Here is a 24,951-nt window from a genome sequence, read left to right as displayed (position 1 = left end):
GGTAAAGCAATATGACACAATGTGATTAAAATGACAAAAGGAGGGTAGAAGTGACATATGTTTCCCTCGGTGATTTTTTCCTTTGGTCTAGGCAAGGGATGAGCTCATTCCTCTGCATCATTGTGTGAGCGGGGCTGGCGGTGGCCCTTGGTGTCCCCTGGGGAGAAGCTCTTCGAGCCCTCTGCTCTGCACCCCAAACCCCTCCTGGCTTGTAGCAGGGATCCCCCACTCCCACTGGAAATCCCCCGGGGCCTTTTCCTGCAGGTGGGAGACAACGTGCTGGGGAAGGAGTGCTGACAGCGTCTGTTCTGGAAGCTGTGGGTGGAGGGGTTTTTCCTACCTGTTTAATTAAACATGTTAAGAAACTCCAAGGGGGAGTTTATTGGATTCCCGCCCCCCCCTTTCAATGCACTGGAGCTCATTAAAAAATAAAGGGGAGGGGGTGTTTGCTGCAAACACAGCTGTCAAATAAGTCTTAATTTAAATAATTAAACAGGCAGCATTTATTTTTCCTGTTGTTTTTATTTTCCCACCAGCTTCCTTGTCAGTTTAGCTCAGATTTAGGGTGCTTTGCAGCAGTGGGGTGGGTACCTGCCTGTGCGATGCCATGAGCTCTGGACCCTGAAAAATGCTCCAGGACTTCAGCACGTCTGGCCAAGACCCGTCAGGATGGTCCCATCCCACCTCTCTTGGACAAGGTTTCTGCCCTGCTAGGACACAAGGTCCCCCCGCGCTGCAGGTCTGCGGGGCTTGTGTTGAACTAAGCAGCCATCCCTTTCCCCTGCAACTGCAGCTGAACCTCCGGAGTTTGTATTTTCAGTTTTTAAAGAGCTTTGGGATACATTAGACAGGATAAAAATTTTATAAGGGAAACATTATACACTTTTATACGTATAACCCTCATGTTTCAGGATAAAAGGCACCTTCTAACTTCCAGGGGCGAGTGGGAAACTCCTCCACTGGGTGCATTAGAGCCTAATTGTTTGTTATGGATGTTACTTGTTACCCTGTAGGTTTTTACTAAAACCTCCAAACTTGCCTGACCACACACACACAAAAAAAAAAAAAGTCTAATTTTTCATACTTCTGACTCCTGCCTCAGCTGCACTGCCCAGGGGACACAGCTCTGGAAACGCACCTCCCGACAGCTTCATCTTCATCCCCATGCTTGTCTCCACAGCCACGCGTCCCCATGCCATCAGGGCTGGCACGGTCCCCTTTGTCATTTATCCCTCATCAGTCTTCATCACCGGCGCTGGCAGGTCGTGCTGGCGTGGCTCTGATGGCCCAAGCAAGTCGTAACCCACTCCAGGAGCCCTAGAAGCAGCAGACAAGCAATTCTCAGAAAACCCTAGTTATTTTAGCAACAGCTCCTTACTAACAGCATCCAGCGGATGAGAAATGTGTGGTACGGAGGTGGCTGGCGGCCATGCCAGGCACTGGGCTGGGACAGAGTCCTCAGACCCTCGCTGGTGACCCAGTTCTCCCCTCCCACAGCGCTTCTGCTGAGCCAGGCTGGTGCTTGGCACCTACACGGGAAGGTGCCCACAAGCTGCTCCCGCAGCAAATGGCGCAGCCCTGGGGCTTTGGGGGCGTTCCCCCAGGGGATTTTTGGAGGGGAGATCTCCTCTCCCACAGAGACCTCCCGGGAGGGACCCGAAGCCAACAGGGCCCTGGACCCTCACCCATGGGCGCAAGCCCCGCTCTCCTCTGCCTGCCCGCAGCACAGGGGAGAGCCGGCAACATTCCCCTCTCCAGTGACATCCAGAGCCAACAGGGTTGGTTGTTTTTTTTTTTTTTTTTCCTTTGGACCATTTCCACTTCCAAAAAGCATTTCCTCCTCTCTGATGCACGAGCAGCCTCTTCCTTCGAAGAGGTGACTCCTTGAAACCTCATCCTCTGCCGCAGGTGACCCTGCTGCAGCAGCTGCCCTCGGCGCGGGGGCAGCTCCTGCCCAGGACGCTGCCAGCTCCTGCCCGCCCTCCTCCTCCTCCCACCGCCTTTGCTCTCCCCGGCCTCGTGCCCCATGCAGCCTGATCCGGTTCTGCTCAGCATGGGACAACCCTGACCGGGACGGCGTGACACTCCCCGTTCGTGATCCTTGGTGCTGACCCAAGTCAAGGGGTTCTTCCCACATCACCATGAAGCAAAGCAAGTAGTAAAAGCAGAAGATAGGCTGAAGGCAAGGCACTATCACGTCTTTCCCCACTGGAAAGCACTGGTTAAGCTCTTATAATGACATGTTGAACTCCTACGGAAAAATAAACTCTTGCAGCATCACCTTCACGAGATGAATGTCTCCCACCTCACGGGACAGGAGATGTGGACTCGGCTCAAGGCAGGCGTGAGCATCAGCCACAGCAGACTGGAGGTGACCGCCCGCCCATGAGCCAGGGAAAGGGGCGGGACGCTCCTTGGAGCTGGCGGGACCAGGAGCCGAGCAGGGGCTCAGGCGGGGTAGCCCGTCCCCCACGTTCCGAGCAGGCGATGTCCCCACTGCAGCGAGACGCGTCCCTTTCTGCTCCCCACATAAATCCCTCTGCCAGCCCTGCTAATCATAGAATCATAGAATCGTTTAGGTTGGAAAAGCCCTTTAAGATCATCCAGTCCAACCATTAACCTACACTACCAAGTCCACACTAAACCAATCAAGGTTAGAGTAGACTGAACCATGTCCCAGAGTGCCACGTCTACCCATTTTTTGAACACTTCCAGGGATGGGGACTCCACCACCTCTCTGGGCAGCCTGTTCCGATGCTTGACTGCCCTTTCCGTGAAGAAATTTTTCCTAATATCCAATCTAAAACACAGCGTGTTTTTCCTACTAGCACATACAGCCAACTAGCGTGTCTACATTCGAGTTGTGAACGGTGTCACATGCCCTAAGTGTCTTAAAGCAATACTTGATGATATTCTCTCCTTCAGTAAACATATTGATTAGATTACAAATAAGATTACCACTACACGGCCCTTCGCAGAGAGTGAGGTAGCACCTCTGCTTCCTCCCGTCAAGCAGGTTCAAGTTCATTTATTACAGCAGCTCTTGATAATTACGATTTAATGCGACTCTGCTCTTCCTCCCCCACCCCCCCCCCCCCAACCTGGGGACACCAAATAATTAGCGGCTGCATTTTGGGGTGATTATAACACACCTTGGGGGTGTTCACAAGGCAAAGAACTAAAAAGCAAAGGACTTAACAACCTAGAAAACGCAGCGATTCCCCGACACGGTGCTACCTGTGGGGCGGTTTGGAATCGATGTGGCGGTCGGGGCCGGGACACGACAGCACTGGCAGCCGGGGCCGAGCCAGCCCTCGAGCCGCAGGGTGACATTAGAGCGTGATTTTGGGAGCGTCTCAGAGGCCTGCGGTGACCCAGTCACCCAGGAAGAAGGGGCAGGCTCGACCCCCCGGCTTGCTGCCGGCGGCGCGGATGGATGGGATCCAAGCAGGGTCACCCCGCCGCTGTCCCCACGGAGCAGCCCTGCGCCCGCCTCTCCCTACCACAGCATCCCCCAACGATGGATGAAGGGGGGGAAAAAAAAAAAAATCCCACGGCTGCTCAGCTCAGCACAGATTAATGGGGATTTAGGGCCAAGAGCCCCAGGGAGCCAGGCTGACGCCCGGGCAGCAGGGAACCCACGCCAACCCGCTCTCCACGCGTAGGGTTGTCCTGCAAAGGCACGAGAAGCCGCAGCGGAGCTAATCCGGACCAGAACCGGGACAGACCCTGCTCCGCAGCACTGCCCTCCCTGCCCGACAGCCCTCCCAAAGCACATTCCTGAGATATTTGGGATTTTCTACCTCCAGCAGCCACAGCTCCCAGCGCCAGCTTACCTCGACCCTCTTCAAACACATCTCATTCCGAGCCTTACAGATTTGTAACTTGTAGAAATCGCAGCACTTGAAAGAAGGGGGGAAATTAAGAGGCGGTGGTTAAAATGTTGATTCTGTGTGTACCGTGCTTTTTGACACTGATTTTCTTACATCTTGCCATCACCAGAAGTTCCCTTTGAACGTCTGTGTCCTGTTTTGTAAACGTTCCTAATCAGCAGCTCGCTTTCTTCTGCACCTCGACTAATTCCCCTGGCTTGTACCTGCCTTTGCACTTGGAAGCTCACAGACATCTGCCGCGCTTGGCGACTGTACCCTCCAAAAAGACTTAAGTACATAAATAAATAGCCTGGGGCACCCGTCCTGATCAAAGTCTGCTGAAGCACACCAGGCTGTCCTTGTTTCTTTTAATTTTTTTTTTTTTTTTTAATTGGAGGTTTGGGGTTTTTTCCTACCTTGTCAACTAAGCCGCATCCCCTTTCTCCCCTTCCCACTTTCTATTATTTAGCACTCAGCAAATGAATAATTTATACTTTGCATTAAGCAGAGAAGCATTCCCCCCACCGCGGCCTGCGATTCCAGCAGGACTGTATTTCACCGGGGAGGGATGGAGGAGGGATGGAGGCCGCGGTCGCGGCGTAGCCGGGCTCAGAGCACCATCTGCCGCCTGCCGAGGCGAGCTGGCCGCCCGCCCCCAGCGCTGGGGGAAATGGATACGGCACCTTACTAATGAAATAACAGCAATTACGGAGCGTTTCCCAGCCGAGGGTTTCTGCGCGCTCCCTCAGCAGGAACTCAGCTGAGGCAGGAATGGGGTGCAGCATTACACCCCTCTGGCGGGTGAAGGCACATGACAGCGAGGACCAGCTGCATCCATGACCCTCCACGCTTCTTTTACTTTTTATTTTTTCCCCCCAGAAATCATTATTTCCTTCTGCCGCAACCACAGGGCACCAAAACCCCAGCGCTGACTTCTTTACTCCCCCACCCAACTCCACACTGACCCCAGTTTTCTGCCATTAAACCCATGCTGAGTTTTGAACTACTTTTGTCAACACTTTGATTTTTTTTTTTTTTTTCCCCTCAGCTTCTCACACTTCCTCCCCCCCACCCCCTTTCCAAATACAGCCACAAAATTCTCTCCAACAGAAATGCTCACTGGATACAGAGGGGCGAAAAAACCCAAACCAGTAGCTTTCCTTGGAGTAGCTATTAGGATCCCCATCCTCAGAGTGAGCATCCCGTTGCACAGCTTTCATGCGCAGGATGAAACATCCGAGAGGCTCCTTGCTGCACAATTACAAAACAATTCCCTCTTACACACCTTGCTGCACAATTACAAAACAATTCCCTCTTACACCCCTAAGCAGCTTTGGGTGACAGCTTACGCTCCCCGATTCTGCAAAACCAGCTTTAGGCGGGACCAGAGACACGGGAGACCTGCTGGGTCACAGAGCCGGCCCCACCGCGGGCACCGGGGAGCTGCCCTGCAGAGGCTTTTGTACACATAAAGCAGACGGGTTTATTTTCATATATACATAAGTGTGTGTATGCATGTATTTATATATAAATATGTATTAAATATATATAGCATCATAGAATCGTTCAGGTTGGAAAAGCCCTTTAAGATCTTCCAGTCCAACCATTAACCTACACTACCAAGTCCACCACTAAAGCAATTAAGGGGAGAGTAGCAATTTCATGTTTCTTGGCTTCGTGGCTGGATTATTTTTAACAAAAGTAAAAGCTAGGAATGATTAAGATTGGAAAGGACCTCTAAGATCATCCGTCCAGTGTATGTATATGTATGTAAATACATCAAGCAGGCTGGGAGCGGGGTGCAGCCCACGCCATGAAGAGCCCAGGGTCACGCAGCACCTAGGACCTTCCTCCACGTTGGCAAAGCAACTTCATAATCCCACGGAAGAATGCGTCCAAGCCTATAAAATGGCCAAGTTCACGCCTCGGGGTGCGCTGCTGGCCCTGGGGGGGTGAGCCCTCTCCACAGCTGCTGCCGGGCCGGCCCCGCTCGCCCATCACGCACAGCCCTGCCCACGCTCCCTGCCCGCTGCCGTTGCCAAGGAGACGGGGGATGCTCGCGCAGACCTGCCTTGTGTCGCGTAGGTACCAGGTACCTGGTTCAGCTATTTTTTTTTTAATTTATTTTTGAAATTTACAGGCAGCTTCAGGCACGTTCCCGCAGGGCGAAGCGGCGCAGAGCTTCCAGCTCGCCCATCCCCGCGTGCTGCCTGGCGTCTCAGCTGCCCGGTCTGCTGCGGGGGTACGGGGCTGGGGAGAGGGCAAGGCTCTCATTCCCTCCTCCCCAGCCATCAGCTCCCGCTCTCACCACTACCCACCCAAGCCCTCAGTCAGGGAACTGAGGAGTTTGGGGGAGCTTTGCTGAGTTCAAGCCGCAGCACAACTGGCCTTGCAGGGACAGACCTCCGCTGGGATCTGGGGGAGGAGAGCTGGATGGGAACGGTGCTCCCCTCCACCAGCACTCTCAGCTCTGCCAACACAACTATTTTAGAGCTGTGCTCCAACAGGGATCCTAAAATACCTGCATCAAGAATAAGCATACACATATAAAACATATTCCCACCATTCAAGAAGAATAAGGACAAAGAAAAGCTACTATACGAAGGGAAAAAAAGCCACAACATCTAACGACACACCACTGCAGTGCATCAGTATGAAAAGAGTGAGAACATCCAATTTTTTTTTTTCTCTAGGCACTTGACAGCTCTCATTTCTCAAATACAAATGATCAGTCCCACCAACTCCACCTCTAGGTGAAGGGCCTTACCCACGACTTCCCCAGATTTTTCCCTTGTCCCTCTCAAAGTGGAGTAAAGCAGCCTGGGTGCTAAACGGTGACCCGCCTGAGGTGACATTAGGATTTTCATTTTTTCTTAAAGAGGCTGTATCTAAACATCACCGCGTTGGTCTCCTGGGAAATCAGATATGTTGTTCTTCAAAGCCCAATCTGCAATAATTGGGCAACGCTCCAATGTGTTTGCTTGAAATTAGAGCACAAATGCATCACGGTAAACTAGAAAGCACTTGCAACTTTTTTTTTTTTTGGCAACTTAATTTTGTTATTGGATTGAAAAGTACATAAGTGCTCAAGTGAAACCATACAGTACTTCTACAGTGCAGTAAAAGCGAGATTTGTTATGCATTTATTCAGTACTTTTACAGAAGCGTGGTACCTATCACAGACCAAACGCTGCTTGTGTTGTTTGTACAAGTTGTCTATTGACTTCAGAACAGGGAAACTCCCAGGAGGAAACCAAACAGGGTGCAACCCAGCTCCTTACAGAAAATAACAGTAAATAAGCCGAGCAGGAAAACAAAGGGAAAATACACCGTGTTTCATGAGGAAACCTATTGCTGAAGTAGCAGAACAGAAAAACTAGCACACTAGCACCAACCAGAGGCTGAGCATTTTTGCCCCTTTTCCAATTGCTTTGTCAATGCCCCCTTCCCTAGAAAGGGATCCCAGCTGCTTGGCTTCCTTACCCTCTAAATCCAGGCTACCGGCCCCGTTATCCCCGCATCGGAGCAGCCACGTTATCCCCGCATTGGAGCAGCCAGGTGATGATGTACTGGCCTGGAAAGATGACGGGGCACCAGCGGTGGATGAAGTGGCCAGCCGACTCCGGGAATACGAAGAAAGTATCTCTTCCTCCCTACAGGCCTGTGTCTCGGCTGTGGAAAAACTGTCCCGAGAGTTCCAACAACTCGGAGTTGTACAATCAGGTAGCGGCTACGAAGTGCGAAGCCTCTCCCCAGCGCACCCAGAGCTCCCGCTCGCACTCCCACGTCTGCGGCAGCACGGAGCAAGTTTCTCTCGGGAGCCACAGGAATACAAGGACCATGACTGAATTCCTAAAAGTAAGTTTTAAAAAAAACTTATTCCCTTTCTCACAGCCCAGTATGTCACTGGGTAATAACACCACGACACAAAATAAAGGAATCCTGGCTCACCCCTCCTGGTCTCCGGTGCAAACCATGCCCGGGATGGCGATGAGAGAGTTGAGAGAGCAGGTTTTGGCCATAGCAGCTTTGCAGGGGGAGAACAGATCTGCGCTATTAAAATGCAGTTTGAAGTACAGCCCAAATTTGCAGCCTGCGGGATATTCTAACCGGAAGGACTTGGACACTTGCCTACAGAGGCGGCACGTGTTGGGCAAATTAAAGGCAGGTCAGCAAGGCAGAGCAGGCGTTAACGTGCTGCCCTCCCCATTTATCCCTTCAACAAACAAATACCTCCCAAATTTATCAGCCTGGCAACTTTCACAAACAGGGAAACGTCACTTGCTAAAAAAATATCCCAAAATACTGAGAAGCCAGTCTTATACACAGTGCTGCTTGCATGACATTTCCAAAAATCTAAAGATTAGGATCAACATGTAGTACCTAAAGCTTTTCCTCTCCACACTTCATACCATTATTTTAATGCAGCAGGTTGACCTGCACTTGCCTAAAGCACTGATGTGTAAAAATCCTCACACAAACGCTGGAAGTATTTAAAGAAGGGACCCCTCCAGCATGAACTCGCAAGCGTAACGGCTTGCACGCTTACCTGGACATGTGGTCTACACACACACTCCAGGGAAACCCTACTGCCGAAACTGTCACCTCGACTGTGTACCCAACCAAGCTGCCGTCCTACCCGACTTACCCCAAAAGTTAAGACTCCTCTCTGCAGATGGACAAATAACTGTAAACATAAGAAAATGGTTAAAATTATCATTGCATTAGACTTCTCATACCCTTGTTTGTAATTTAGACAATCTCGGAAATATGGGGAAACTTCTTGGATCAGATTAAAATCTCCAATAAAGTCTTTATTACTGTGAATTTGATGGCATTTATCAGAGCGTTCATGCATGCATCTATGTATTTCAATAGGTTCCCTGAAAACATATCTAATTATACACCTGTGAAATACAACGAACTGGCTGAATTCAGAGTGCCTTATAATATCCTATTTGTTCTGCTGAATTTTTGTGCTAGAAAAGGAACAATATCAATAGTTCAGGAACATTACAGCTATGCATTATCTAATCAAAGGCATTAAAAATAGAGACACATCAAGACTTCTGTAAGACAGGGTAGAGAGCCCACCTCTAGGTCACGCACACAAATGCTGGCAAACTTACAGGCAAGAGAGAAGCAACCTGTCCCTGACACGGGGCTGAACGTGACAAAAAAAAAGTGTAATAAAACATCAGAGACTCACACACAGGGAGAGCCTCCCAGCTGTGGCAATCTTCAATGCACGCACCTCCGGTTTTGAGGGTGCTACAAAGAAGTTGAATCCCTCTTTGGATGAAGAGGGCGAAGAGGCAGTGAATTCCCTTGCACGTTAACCCTCACTCTTTGGTGGAGCTGTGCGAGCTTAGGGGCCAGAAAAGAATCGGTTTCTCTCTTTACAGGTCACTAAGCACAAGAGAAGTGCTGCTGTAGACACGCATTGCCCTGTAAATGCCACCCCTCCTCAGTCACGACTTCGCTCCGAAATGTAAAGCTTTGCAGCCACTTCAAAAATAGTTACCATTTTTATCTTTTAAAAAAAAAAAAAAAAACAACCAACAAACCCAAACCACAAGGTCAACAACTGATCCGCCATGAGAACATCTCCTCAGAAGTATGCCAATGGCCACATGAGGCATTGTTCACTCCAGCATCAACAATAAAGTGCCAATATCCCAGTCAAAAATTACATGAATTTGAACTACTGAAGGGAGATGGACACTACCAGCTTTTCAGACTAAAAGAACGGGAACTTTTAAAAGCTGAGAAAAATTATATGGAGTGAAGGGCTGCCCATGCACTTAAAAAACCATGTTATTTAAAAACCAAGAGCTATGGTCTTGCAGATCTCTCCCTCCTCCCAAGTCCCTTGGCCTCTCCTTGGTACATTTCTAAGCTACTACCTCTACTGAAGAGGGACTGCAAATTACAGCACATCATGCAATAACTTGAATTTTTCAAACATGTCTTACCCCCAGCTTGCTATTGGAAGGTCACCTGAAACACCTGAAGGTCAGCTTCTTCCCAACTTACCTGCCACCGCTTTGCAGATACTGTGCTCGGTCACTGGGCGGCCAGTGGCGATTAACATTTACAACCAACGCTTGTTACAATTAAAGGAAGGCTATGACAATGTTTTGGCCAAAAGTCAAAGTAGTTTCTTTCCACTTAATAACATTACACAACTTGAAAGACAGTTTGGAGTTTACAAACAATTCAAATCTTCAAGTAAGCGTCACACACGGTGTCAGGCGAGTACGTCGCTTCAGGAGCTAATCCGTTTTTTCAGAGAGACAACCGGTCTCCTTCACGTGGACCAAGGCAGTGCCGGGCTGAGTGCCAGTTCTGCAGTAGTGTGCTTGGTGAAGCAGCCTGTAGATAGATTTGTCTGTATGCAAGAAATAATTATCAAATTAATGGGATTTTTCTATTAATCTAATAGCAGAATTAGGCTCTCACCATTGTGAGTTACTATTTTTTAAGTTGCCCATGAGAGGGGGAATTAAAAAAAAAAAAAAAACAACCTGCAACAAAAAAAAAAACCCAAAAAAGCTAAACATTCAGTACAAAGCATCAGAAATACACCTTCTCAGATTTTCACATTAATAATCAAAAGTGTGTCCCTGATTATATTCTTTCATAGTTGTGCTCCAAATCCTGTGTTTTATATCACACCACCTTCTCAAAACTATCGCAGTTAATTGTGTTTGAGGGAGTAGGTTGCTCTCAAGGAGAGGGTGGTTTATTAAACCTTCACTAGACAAAACCAAAATACTTTTAAGACCTCTTCAGAAACCTTCCCCGCTTAAAAAACAAACAAAACAAAACCTGCTATCCATTGATGTTTGTCCAAGAACCCTAAGACAACAATGAAATGTCAAGATTCATAAAGTTACATACCTCCAAAACACTGACAAAACAAAACAATATAAAAAAAACCCAAAGTGCATCTTTAGGAAACAGCATCCCCTCAGGTAGACTAATCTTTTACTGTACCAAGAAAAATAAATCCAAGAAGAGAAAAGATTTAGAGAGAAAAATACATTAGCAAATACAGATAAATTTGTTTTTAATAAAGGAGTTAATTTTCTTTCAATCCTATATAAAACAATAGCAATTAAAAACTTCATTTTTGAAAGTAAAATATTTACATATGAACAAGTAACTGTGCAAAATTTACATGAAAAAAAATGGAAAGACAGGATTTCCTAAAAGACAAAATAAAAGGGGTGTAACAGTTGTCAGGTGTTGATAAAAATACTGATCAGCATTCAGTTTACACGCAAGAGAGTTAAATTCTACCATGAGAGTTCACACAAAGAAAGCCAAAGTATTTACAGTCATAAAAGTACTATCAATAGACAATTTAATACAATAACCTCTGAAAATATAAAGAACCAATTAGTATATTTGTAATAAAAAAATAGGTACAAAGAAGGGACTTTGCTCTGGACATCTTTAAAGTAGGCCCACAGCTTGCATACAGTCTTTTAGCAAAATAATTATAGTTTACATAGCCATTTTTATGTTATGTGCCAAAAATTATGTACAATTACTGACAAAATACACCAACCATTTTTCAACACTTGATTCACACTGAGAAACAGTCTTTTGATGATTCCTCTCAACTTTGATTTTATTTAATCTAAGCTTTCACTTTAGCTAAAAAACACAGTGCAAGTAAAATATATTTATGCTGAAAAGGTTTCTCTTTTTTTCCTTTTTTTCCTTTTTTAACTTTACAGCTTTACAAACTATAGCAAATAAAATGCATTTTTACAGATGCTGCTAAAACATTCAGAAGTAACCCTCCTTTATGGGATTTCAGGGCCTCTAATAAGCAATAATGTGATTAAAATTGAGGTTATGTTTAAAATTAACTGTATATCCCTCTAGATTTTGAACATTTGGGGAAAGATAAATATTCTTAAAAAATCAGTTTGCTTTGCTAACTGACTGTTTAAAAAAAAAGCGAAATGAAATGAGGTCATCTGCTGTAGACATATGCCTATATAATTGATTTAGTTGAATAAAACGGAACTAAAATGCACAATTAATGTCGAAACTGCTACAGGGCTGACAAAGGGTAGCTAGTTATTTGCTAAACGATTCCATCAGTCTTTATATATGGCTTGTTTGGCAAGAAGGCCACTCAATCAAGAGATGAGTTAAAATTTAATTGTCCTTTTATAGTATCCACAGGCCTTGTAAGTATCTCACTGTTACAGAAATGTATTTCTCTTATACTGAAGAGTTTATTTATAAACAGGAATATAAAACTGTTCCATGTAAAGAGGTGGTTGTTTTTTAAACAATATCCCATTTGCTTGTTACAAAAAGGCGTAATTTGCAAATATATAAAAAATGTCCTCAGGCGTCTCTCCGTCAAAAATACCTTGATCTTTTCCATTTTACTTAAGGAATGCTTTATATAGCAATAGTGAATGGCTTGTCTCTCGCTCATTTTCTAAACAAAATATGAGGTCCCTGAGGTTCACCCGCGTTATCCTTTGTCGCGTAAACTGTCTGGTTGTTCCAACTCCAGAGCTGCCTGGGACTGCTGCACTTGAACCAGATCCCTGGAAATGAGAAGAACAGACAAATCAGAACATGTCAGTGCCCCCAGGTATTCCAAAACTTTTCAGAGAAAACATGTGAGGTAAGAACTAAGTGACTACATACAGGAAGCTATCAAATAGCATGTTGTATGCTACCAGATCAGAGATTTCTTTTAAATTCTTATTTATAAATAATAGTTGAACAATCAGAAGTTTTCAGTGACATTTAATACAGACAAAAAAAAAAAAAACCAAAGCACTGCTCTTATCTTTAGGAAGGCACTAATAAGAGGCAATCCCAACAACCAAAACAAACAGAAGGGACAGTATTCTTCACAATGTCAGCATACAGATCCCAAGGGTAGCCCAGGAGTTCTTGAAGACCTGGGGAGCAGTCCTATCCCCCTGGACCATGAAAGGTCTTGAATAATGTCCTAGGTCCCCCCTCATCTTCACAGTAGGGTGCCATGAGCTCTCGTTTTGGTGCCAACAGCTGTAACCTAGCTCAGGATTATATTAAGAAGTAGCTATCCTAGACACAGTCAGACATTCTCTAATGATCTCTGAATTCTCCTCTATCATTCAGCAACACTTATCCTTCTGGTACACACTAGTAGTCTTCCACACAAACTGGCAAGAAGAACAAGTAGCATATTATATTTGTCACTTAAAAAAAAAAAAAAGGAGGAAAAAACCCATTCGATATCTTTAGAGATACCCACATCCCTCAGCTGTTTAGATGTACGCTGCGTGGTGAGTTATAAAGCAAGTCTGCTGGGGCTAACTCCAACGCATTTTCCCTTGTAGAAAACACAGTTCTGATAGGATACAAACAGTTAATGCAACTCTTCCATGACTGTTATGCTTTCCTTTACACAAGCAAGGAAATCCTGGAGCGCTTTAAAGTCATCAGCCATCATAATTGGCATAACGCCATCCAGTAACAAGGTGCCTCTTCCAGTGAAGACTGGGATTTGATCACACCCGGTGCCCGTGCACCAGAAACTTTTTCAGTAGTAAGAGGGGTGCAGGCTGGCTTGATGCTGGCAGAAGGGCACGGTCCAACACGCATAGCTGAAGAGCAGCGAGGCTCTGGAAGCAGCCTCCCTGCTCCTCCTCGCCTACGGCAGCAGTAAGGCGCAGCCACCAGCAGATGGCACGCAGAGACCAAAAAGCCAACTTTCACCTCAAATTTTAAAGTCAGGAATCTTTTAGGCAAGTTGCCTGTTGCCGATACCTTGCTCTTTGTGTATTTATGTAAATAATGAAGGTGTCCTGAGTGACTGGGAACCAGTTACGTTTCTGTGGCTTATCTATGGATTCTTTCCTCCAATTTAATTTACTAGAATGTTTTCTTTTCAAATAGCACTTCAATACTTAGTGACACCAGAAGGTCCAAACAAACTTCACTGGTGAGTAAAGATTTATCTGCCCAAGAGTTTGGAGAATTTTAAAAGACTGTTTAAATAAGAATACCCCAGACTTGAGAAAAGCCAAGATTTAGAGTAGTGCAAAACCCATGTGAATAAGCTGCTGAGGCTCACGCTAATACAGTCCTCTCCGCATGTAAAAGTAGTATATTTATGAAGTGTACATTATTGATTCAGAAACCAATCTAAACTTGTGCTGGAAATTACCATCTCTGCGTTAGTAGTATACTGCGTGCAGTGCAGGTGACCTTGCTTCACCACACTGCTAACAGTGAAGTCACACTTTTGTTTCTCAAGCAAGTTACCTGTTGAACCAGCAAGCATCAAATCATCGAAATCCTGTAGTTAGAACAGTTTAAAGGCTGGATTTTCAAAGGGGTATTTTAAGGCACTTGCACAACTTAGGTGCCTAATTTCCATCAACTTCAATGGAAATGAGAAGATGCAGGAGAGCATCGGATGCTAACTAAATTTTACCAAGTACATATATATATGACTACTAACAAGACAATAGAAAGAATGGTTGGAAGTGCTTTTAGGTTTTGGTTTTTAAATATTCCTTAGTAGGAGCTCAAGCCTCATTTTATTATGTAGACTATAATACTTCATAATACTTTAAATGCAAAGGTAAAATTTCAGGAGTCTTTAAAGACACAGAACTATGCTACTCCTGTAAGATGGAATAAGTTAGGAAGCTTTTTGGTAACTTTCAATAAAACCATGTGGACATAAAACTAAAACTGACAGCAACCTGTTTTGTTAAGTTTTGAAACAAAACAGTACAACTACTACTTAGAAGTGATTTTACATGCAATTAAGATTCAGCATTCCTAGACATCAAAAGCTTACATTTACAAATCTGTGTCTAAGTAACGACAAACCTTATTTTCCACACTTCGTGTAATATGCCTTAACTACAAACTGCATACAAATGGTGACAAGCGGAGCTCAATTTAAAAATGTCAAGTGACACAGCAGCAAAAGCACAGCTGTGAGTCTACCAGATCAAAAGCAGCTGGTTCTTAATTAAACAGACAAAAAGATTAGATTTCCAGGGAACCTGTAGTTAATTGGTTAACCAGTAAGTGATTAATCTAGGATAACTAAATTAGTCAGATTTACATGAATACAAACAAGTGTTCACAGTAGATGTAAAATACATTCCATAACCTAAGTGACATTAACAGACTATTAATGTTGCACAGTTGAGCATGCATAAGTAAGCAATGCCAACATTAACGCTGTATGAGATACTTCAGCATATTCCTCAGAGATGACTTCATTTATATACACATCTGTCTTTGTAAAAGTGCCACACTCCACAATTTTTATAATTTTAAACCACATTTATAAAGTTCTAATACAGTAATTTGTTCACTTATATAAAAATAGGTCTTATTATCAGTAACGGGCATTTTAGTAAATTTCAAAACTCAAAATTCCTTTAAACAATGCTCAAGAAGCTTGGTTTTTTTATAAATAACATTTACTAGTATTCAGATTGTTCTCTAACATTTTATATGAAGCATATGTGAATTATTGCTTCTAGCAGTTCAGTATAAAACAAGGTGAATTCTTTTGAAACAAGGCTTTTCTAGAGTGTAAACGCTTTAGTACTAAACATTTGGAATGCTCAGGGAGTAATAAACAGAATTATTAAACTATTACTATCCCGTCACTTGCTATCAAACACAAAACTCTGCAAGGAAAAATCCTCAAACTATGAAGAGAGCTTTTGGCTCTGTAAATGACAAGTTTCAAGAAGATTTTGTCCTTTTTAAACACTAGAGAAATCCCACATTGAATGTCTTCCATGCAGAAAGCAATTTTATACCATTTCATGTTTATTAACTTGTTTAGAAATACAGCAGACAGTCTACCAAGCTACTTGAATTTAAATTAACATTAAACTAATCAGATACTGAGCATACTGATAATTAGTCTGCAGAGAAATTTTTGAAAGGCCAAATTAAACAGCAGAATATACAAGAGATGCGAGAACATCATAATCAGATGGAACTGGTCAAACTGTCTGCTGTAGAGATGCTAAAACTAAGGCCAATCAACAGCTGAAGAAAGAAATTAGGCAAGTGCTTATAATCTGAAGATCCTGCTGTCAAATTTAGCAGCGATTCAATTCTACCACCACACCTACCTCAGCGGCATTACCCCGCACTCTTACTTAGTTAGATTGGCTACAACCACAGTTGTACAACCACTACAATCTCTTCCCAAAACTATGGAGGTCCAAAAAAGCAGAGACTTGAGAGAACAGCGATGGCATTTCTAACATTCCTCAGGTTCCATGAATCAAGGAATGACAACTCAAATTTTATTCCCTATGCCACTACACAGATGCCAAAAATTGTGGCCCTGGAGCAAGCAAATCTGAACACAATACACTTCTGTCGCTCAGAAAGCTTCCACAAATGAGGGAAAAAGCTCTGAACAGAAAGATTTTTACAGAGGCTAACACAACGAAACCAAAGATTACAGTGACACTGTACCTCTGTCCCTGATCCAGATCCCGGTGAATCTACTTTCCTTTTCTTTCTGGGACCGATTGCAGCTAATGCAGTCAAGTTGGCATCCCTCTGTCTCATCTGTGCTAGCTCTTGTTGCTGCATCTGCATTTGCCAGAACAAGTACAGTTAATAATTTTTCTTTCAATTTCCAAAATAAAAGTTCATGTTAAGGTGAACACTCACCTCCTTGGCCTTCTGTTTCAACCTAAGCTGTTCTGGATCTTCTTGTCGAGATCGAGACTATGTTGATAAAGGATGAACACGGAATGATTGGAGAAAAAGAAAGAAAAATTAATTCAGTTACAAAAGCAGTTAAAGATTGTAAGTTTTACATAGCATATGAAAGTTTTTTTTAAACTTCAGCAGGAAGTAGAGAATACCTACCACTCCCAGAGAGGGCAACAGGGGAAAATCATTTTTAGAAATTAAAAGCAGTTTTCCATTTCCTAGTTTCAAGTATCTATTTTTGGAAAAGCATTCCCTCTTTCAGCTTTGTTAAAAATAGCAAAGGAATAGCTAAGCATTTATGCCTTAAACAAAACCATTACAAGACGCAAATTACACAGATCTGTGAACTGAAAGACACAGGCTTTGCGTATGGAAAAAGGAATCAGACCTATACTTTTTGGAAAAGATCCCCCTTGCTGTGTAACTACACGCTTACTAAGAACATACCTTTCTGCTGCACCTACACATACAAGTCAGACTCGCATTTGAACAAACTGCAGCTAACTGACCAACAGACCATTTACATTAGCAATTGCTCATTTCACGTAGGCACCTACCATTACTTGTACGTATCACATTTTTAAAGGTAACAGAACGTGTAATTCCAGCAAGCTTTATTATCTAATGCTATTAACACACATTTGCCTTTTTTTTTTTTTTTTTTTTTTTTTGCTACATATATCGCTTCTCTTAGGTTCTTGTTTTTTCCAAGAAGTCAACAAACAGAAAACAGGAAGAACTTCAAGACAGTCTTTCATCCATGCTCTCACACAGGCAACACTAACTATATTCAAACAGATCCTGACTGTTGTCAATCCCATACATTCTTTACACCAATAACAAAATAAATTATTTTAATTCAATGCTCAAGTACCCTTAAAATGTTAAGCTTTTCATAATGATTAACCTATGTCTTCCCTGCTACGCTTTAGGCACAAACACAGAGAATTATATGAATATGCAAAACACAGTTATGAAGACTTATGTCTCACCCCAGCCTTTTCTGAAGTAAATGGATTTACTCTCTAATCTTACTTCATAGGGCACATTTTCTAGACCTTTAAATTGCTTTCCTTCTGCAGTCTACTTGGTGTAAGGCCCGAAGACTGGATAGAGTATTCCAGCTCAGGTCTAACAGGAACCAACTGAAGTGAAGGTGTTAGTTCAGAACTTACATGCGAACACTGCACTAAAAAAATCGGATTTTGACATTATCAACTCATACTAGATCACAAACCCAACAGAAACCTTAGGTTGTTTTGTGAATTATTACTAGAGCTCTCCTGCCTAGTTAGTCATGTCTATCTTATATTCGGGTCGCTGAGTAAAACCACAATAATGCTTACATTTGTGCTTACATCAACTGCTTCCTGTTTATTGTATTTCTCCAACTTGTAAAAATCTTTCTGAATTCTATTTCTAGTGTCCAAGACACCTGTAACCTCTCTATTCCATTTAAGAGTACCACCAAGCTATACAAGTCATCTTTTTCACAAAGCGAAGTGCAAAAACTAAGTTTTAAGACCTACTTTAATTTGAGAAAATGCAATAAGACTGGCAAAGAAGCTGTCTCACGTGCTTTACCATGAAAAGCAGAACAGAGCTCTAGCTAAAGAACAAATTCATCAAGCTCCATCTTTGAAGATTAGTCTTCCCCTTCATTGCAAGTGTTTTAGAATGAGGAGAAACTCTGCAGTTTTGACGTCAAAAATGACACGTTGCAAACGCGTGTGAAATCCAAGCACTTGCCTTTGCTGCACGCATTAAAATTTCCCTTTCTTGTTCATCTTTACGCTGCTTTTCTATTTGATCAAGTTGTTCAAAGAACTTGAGCTGTGCCCGAACATCACTTGCTTGTTCGTATCTTTCATCATCCTGAAAACATGGCAAATATGTTTCTCATTACATTTCTTAAAAACAAAGCTGTTAGCTTGTACTGTACTGTAGAAGAACATACACATTCAAAGCTCAAATGTTCACTTTGTCCTTTTCAAACAAATAGCAAGTGTATATTTACACCAGTCAAACCAGCTACAATTCTTAAAAGCATTTTGTTCTATTCCATGAATCATCAGATTTTGACTTCTAAACTAGTGTCATCACAGCTTTAACCTCGCAAACATATTTCACAGAGCTGTGCATTTTTTTAAACACTGTTTAGGCATTTGCATCTATTAGGAACACATATCTGTCAGATAGCAGTCTCTTGAGAATTCAAAGCAGTGCTTTTATCTGCCTATCTGATTGTACAATCACTCAGACTCTAAACATTTGACGTAATAAAAGGGAGGGCACAGTTTCTCTGCATTTGTTTTAAAAACATTTTGTATATGCAGGGTGAAGAGTCATCATCCATGTGTATTAGTATTTTAATATAAGATGAATCAGTCAAAGAGAATAAACAACCTAACTTCACAGAACAATGAACACCTGAACTCATGCATTATGGCCAACATGATAGCCCGCTGAATTTGTGCAATTTTGCCATTTCATTTGTGCAATTAAATACGGTTACCTTGTAAGAAATATTCTTTTGTTGAGCAGTCTCCGATAATTTTTCCACAAGGTTTTGTAGTCTTTGTTGTGTAGCATGTGATACGTAGCTAACTACATCAGGATGGATTTCTGTTATTCCATGTTTTTTACCTATGATCAGGACAGAAGTCAGTGGTAAAAAGTGATTTTACAATACAGCTAAACACATGGCTAATCTCAGTCATGGAAATGTAAATGCTGTTTGCAAAATAAAGCTTTCAGCTCTTTCTCAGACAAGCATTAAACATGAAATGGCATACATATAAAAATTTAGATTAGCTTAACAAAATTTACAATCTTAATAAATCCTGTATTGTACAGTATAACAAATAATTGAAGAATGTTTTTTGTTCTACCGTCAATTCCAAACTAGTAAGTAAATACGATAGAAGTGTTTCTGGATTTATTTTTTAAAAAACAGTTGTCATTATTTTTGTTACACCTTATCAGTTTATACAGTCAGAATTTTAATGAGGTCCAGTAATTTTGATGTTAAATTGCCATAATTTTAGAAGGCAACTGTATAGGTTTGCTATCCTTTAACACTATTCTACTTTCAGAAGCTGGATGATTGCCCACAAGCATCAGAATATACAAAAGGTTAACAACTCCAGCAACTTTAAACCATTCAAATCAATTTCTATGGAGAATGACTTCAATTAAACCCAAGACTGGTGAAATTTGTTTATTAAAGGTCAAGAAAAAAATCAACATACCTATTTCTAATATCCTTCTTTGTAAAGGTGCCGGGAAAAGGAAGGTTTCATCTTTACAGGACCTTGTTAATGTGCCCACTAGCTCAGAGTTTGTTGCCAATATCCGAGCGCTTTCTTCTGACAGGTTGACTCCAGCCATTGATGCAACATCATTAATGTCATCATCATCCCTTAAGAAAGGAAAACTCATTATAATCACAGCATTTAGTGCTTATCTGCACACATTGCTACAATACCGCAGCTGCATATAATGAATTCCACAGTAAACCTGAATACTTTATTTCATTTTTGCATTTATTTGCTTTTATTATATAATAAAATAAAACTAACATGATTTGATTCTAGTATTTTCACAGTTTTGTACTTCCTAACTCAAGATCCTTTCTTACGTAACGTTTCAACACCAGACACATCACTACCACACAACAATAATAACCTGCACTCATCACTAACACAGGCTGTACATCCAAATAACCCAAGCAGAGTTGGAGGAGTGAAGGAATGAATTCTATTTGCTTGTCCAGGCAGGAATTGTGAGGTTTGGTATTTATCCTTAGTGCCAGCTAAATGCTAAAACCAGTCTGGCACAAGTATGCCCGCAGCTGTTTGTTAAAGTCTTTATTAAAAGTAGCAAACCTGCCCACAGAAAATACACCTCTAGTTCTTGCGAGTTTACCCAGCCCGATTCAGCACCACTGGAGTACACGGAAAGGTTCCCATTGAGTTCAGCAGGCTGCCCAGGCAGCACAAGCACAAATAAGCATACGGTTCCTCACCTAAAAGAGCCTCCCCCGGGTTCTTTCAGTTTATTCTTCTGAGCAGCAGCTACTTGCGTCGAAACAGTGGCAATAGCTTTGTTTCCAGGTAATACTGCTGGTTTTACCACAGGTACTGCAAGAAGACAGACAAGATTTGTACTCCATCAAATTCGTGAGTTCAGATTTACAACCCAGTCATGGGTAGTCATGGCAATAGGCCTGGTGCAAAGACTTCACCTCAATAGTTTCTGTCAGCATTTCACCCATCTAAAACAGGATCCTCCCACACAATTCCGGTACGCAAACAATTTCTCTGACTGTAAACGCTGCCCTGACATATGTGTATCCCCAGCCACTGTGGCACTATGCACTGAAGATTTTAGCAGGAGTACAACAGCCATCATACAGCTACAGGGCACTTAAGAACTGACATTCATAAACCAGACTTCAGTTAATGTTATCAAATACAGCATATACCAAATACCTTGACCTCTTACCTGTCTGAAGTTGATTCAGTTGAATTTGAGGAGTAGTGAGCATAATACGACTATGCGGTTGCCGCAATGCTACCATTGGTGTCTGTGTCAACGTTACCTGTGGAGGCCTTATCAATGCCCCTGCTTTTTGAGACTGTTGGATAACCTGCAAATCATAAGAAAAAAAGAACTGTAAACTATCCAAGAAATAATCAAGACTACGAATCAGGTGAGAAGAACAAACCCTAACAATCAACTCGTAAGTTGTGATCTTAACACATCCGTTCATTGATCTAGATCAGCACATTTTAAGGTATTTAAAAGTTTCTTTAGATAAATTATACCTCACAGGAAAACTAATATTCCACCTTCCGTGATACAACAACAACAAAAAAAAAAAGAAAAAACCACACCAGACTTGGGGAAGAGTGGCTGGAAAGCTGCCCAGCAGAAAAGGACCTGGAGGTATTGGTCAATAGCCAGCTGAATGTGAGCCAGCAGTGTGCCCAGGTGGCCAACAGCACCCTGGGCTGTGTCAGAAATAGCGTGGCCAGCAGGACTAGAGAAGCGATCATCCCCCTGTACTTGGCCTTGGTGAGGCCACATCTCAAATACTCAGTTTTGGGCCCCTCACTACAAGAAAGACATTGAGGTGCTGGAGCGTGTCCAAAGAAGGGCAGCGAAGCTGGTGTAGGTTCCAGAGCAATTCATCCATACGAGGAGTGGCTGAGGGAACTGGGGTTGTTTAGCCTGGAGAGAAGGAGGCTCAAGGGAGACCTTATCGCTCTCTACAGCTACCTGAAGGGAGTCTGCAGTGAGGTGGGTGTTGGTCTCTTCTCCCAAGTAACAAATAATAGGACGAGAGGAAATGGCATCAAGCTGCGCCAGGGGAGGTTTAGAGTAGATATTAGGAAAAACTTCATGGAAAGGGTTGTCAAGCATTGGAACAGGTTGCCCAGGGAAGTGCTGAGTCCCCATCCCTGGAGGTATTTAAAAGACACGTCGATGTGGTGCTTAGGGACATGGTTTAGTGGTGGACTTGGCCGTGCTAGGTTAATGGTGGGACTTGATGATCTTAAAGGTCTTTTCCAACCTAAATGATTCTATGATTCTAAAATCAGTAACCTATTTCTATTAAAAAACCCCAACCAAACAAACATCTATAAACACAAAGGTCCAGTCAAAACTTTCTACATGTGGTTTCTACATTAGAGATACAGAGGCAAACTAGATCTGCCTGAACAAACTCTAGAACTAAAAATAACAGAGACATGATAAAGATAATCCAGCTGGTTCTACAAATGCTGCTTTCATCCAGAACCAGCGTAAGCTACAGCTGTGCAGCTTTGTACTATTGGATTGTTAGGTTAGACTGAGTCTCAGGCAACTGCAGCCAGGCTCCTTCTGAACGTGAACTCATGAATGCAGGGTCACATTGCAATGCTACAGTCAGAGCCATTTATGCATACACATCTTCTGGTCTCAACTAGTTTTCAGAAACTTACTTTCAAACTACTATAAAGAAATCTACCAACTCTGCTTATTTTAGAATCATAGAATAGAATCATAGAATCATCTAGGTTGGAAAAGACCTTTAAGATCATCCAGTCCAACCATTAACCTACACTACCAAGCCCACTCTAGACTAATCAAGGGTAGACCAGACTAAACCATATCCCGAAGTGCCACATCTACCCGTTTTTTAAACGCCTCCAGGGATGGGGACTCCACCACCTCTCTGGGCAGCCTGTTCCAATGCCTGACCACCCTTTCCGTAAAGAAATTTTTCCTAATTTCCAGTCGAAACCTCCCCTGGCGCAGCTTAAGCCCATTTCCTCTTGTCCTATCGCTAGCTACTTGGGAGAAGAGACCAACACCCACCTCACTACAACCTCCTTTCAGGTAGTTGTAGAGAGCGATAAGGTCTCCCCTCAGCCTCCTCTTTTCCAGGCTAAACAACCCCAGTTCCCTCAGCAAGCTCTATTTCTATAACTCTGCAAGTCTTTCTTTTGCTCCTTTTGCTACTGTTTTACATATTTATTTAAGTTAAAAGCCAAATTATTTTCTTGTAAATCCAGCACTAATTAGTCAATGTTCAGTTTTTATTCCTTCCCTAGGTTCCTAACGTCTTTCTATAATACCTAGGTTATAAAGGCAGTAAGACCAATATAATCACTAGTTTTTCTCTCAAAGTAAGTGAAAAATATTGTGGATTGACAAAAGAGATCTCTCCTTTTCATTTTATATGAAGCTTTATGGACAGAGGGGCTCAGATGAATGTTGAACGTTCTACAGGGAACGCTGAAGTACTAAGTAGCAAAACACCCCTAGTAATTTAATAATGTATATTAATTAATACACATCCTAGAAAAAGCTTACACTCAGACACTGCTTTGCTATGAGAAGAGGGGGAAAAAAGGTGCTGCACATTATACTGTTCTTATTTGGTTTATGTGCAGGCCTGAAAAAGTTATTCTTTCTCCTGTTTTGGGGTAATCTGTTGTCAGACTTATGAAATGGGGAATGAAAGATCCTCCAGAACACTTCTCTCATGGATATGCAGTGATTGAGACAATCTGCCAATATTTTGTGCTAAAATAGGAAATAATATAGAACTTTAATCAAGAATGGATTTTAAATTATACTTTTTTTTCTTAGTAGCTAGTTTCTCTAAAGAGGTCAAAGATCTCCGATTCAGCTAAACCACCAATTTAAGAAGAAAAGTCACCATATTACAAAAAAACCCGCCTGTGCAAAAACAGATGATGCACTTCAGCTAACATACCAGTGGTGTAGACTGCCCTTGTTTACTAACACCAACTTGTGCAGGCTGAGTTAGGCTGATTACAGGTTGTTGGAGAGTACTCGTTACAGTTGCAGTTGCCTTCCCTGCTGTGCGCTGAACTGAGGAGCTCAGAAGCACCGCTGCAGATGGAATCGTTGCTATCGTTGCTTGCGTTGTTGGCTGTTGCTGTTGACTTTGTTGAATGAAAGCTGCAGAGTCTGGTGTTAACTGTCTCAAGGCAGGTAAACTCCTCTGAAAAGAGGAAATGAAAAAATTTGGTTGAGTATTTTAATCCTGGATCACACAAGGAAACATGAATTGTAAAAAGCAATGCATTGCAGTCCATTGCATCAATCTGCATGCACCTGAGAAAACATGATAGCAATGCACGCAGAAATACCATGCTACTTCATATTTAAAGCTAGACGGAGTGACAGTACCTTTAGTTGTGGAAGCTTGGATATCATGGGCATCTAGGTTATGCAAGCCTATCCAGAACCCCTGGTATGTATTTAACAATCCAAGCCCATGCTGCCTTCCTCAATTGTGTTCCTACATATATACCAAGCTATAACATGTGATGGCTTAAAAAGACATACTGGAACACTGGTGAAGCTTTCAGAATAGCTCAACAGAGACCGCAGTGTTTTACCAGACTCTTACATTAGTTGTTTCCTTGTGGTAACAATTTTTGTCCTCATGAACAGCTCAAGGTTGAACAAGCATTTAAGAACCCAGAAGTGTCAACACACACCTACAACTATATCCCTTAATCATACATTAGTCAAGCAGAGTTATGCTCTTGCCACACAGTGATGTTGTACTCTGATTTTCAGATAATAAATGTTCGAATAAACATTATTTTGAGGTTTGTCCAATTACTATAAAATTTATGACAAATGGGATTTATTATTGAGAGGTGACAAATTTCCTTTTTATCCATACAAACAGGTATACAGCACAGGCAAAAGAGTATGAGTTCGTCCAGAAGGTACAGTTTTCTGTATCATTCAATCCCTTGTTTTCTTTCCAAGACTAAAAAGAAGATAATAAATCAATTCATAG

General features: G+C 42.6%; 1 protein-coding gene across 1 annotated transcript in view; it reads right to left on the bottom strand.

Moving 5' to 3' along the window:
* Positions 1-11,051: 11,051 nt before the first annotated feature.
* Positions 11,052-24,951, bottom strand: part of TAF4 (TATA-box binding protein associated factor 4) — a 39,960-nt gene continuing 26,060 nt past the window's right edge. The window contains exons 8-16 of the mRNA XM_075720968.1: positions 23,887-24,138; positions 21,123-21,267; positions 20,644-20,758; positions 19,868-20,037; positions 19,132-19,262; positions 18,366-18,491; positions 16,572-16,628; positions 16,371-16,490; positions 11,052-12,454 (exon numbers count right to left, since the gene is read on the bottom strand). Of these exons, the coding sequence (XP_075577083.1) occupies positions 12,287-12,454; positions 16,371-16,490; positions 16,572-16,628; positions 18,366-18,491; positions 19,132-19,262; positions 19,868-20,037; positions 20,644-20,758; positions 21,123-21,267; positions 23,887-24,138 (1,284 nt within the window). The 3' untranslated portion in view covers positions 11,052-12,286. The remainder of the gene's footprint in view (positions 12,455-16,370; positions 16,491-16,571; positions 16,629-18,365; positions 18,492-19,131; positions 19,263-19,867; positions 20,038-20,643; positions 20,759-21,122; positions 21,268-23,886; positions 24,139-24,951) is intronic.

Source organism: Pelecanus crispus, chromosome 14 (genome assembly GCF_030463565.1).
Source record: "Pelecanus crispus isolate bPelCri1 chromosome 14, bPelCri1.pri, whole genome shotgun sequence".
NCBI classification, from domain to species: domain Eukaryota; kingdom Metazoa; phylum Chordata; class Aves; order Pelecaniformes; family Pelecanidae; genus Pelecanus; species Pelecanus crispus.
Note: the sequence above shows the minus strand (reverse complement) of the source record. Positions and strands in the feature narration are given on the sequence as shown.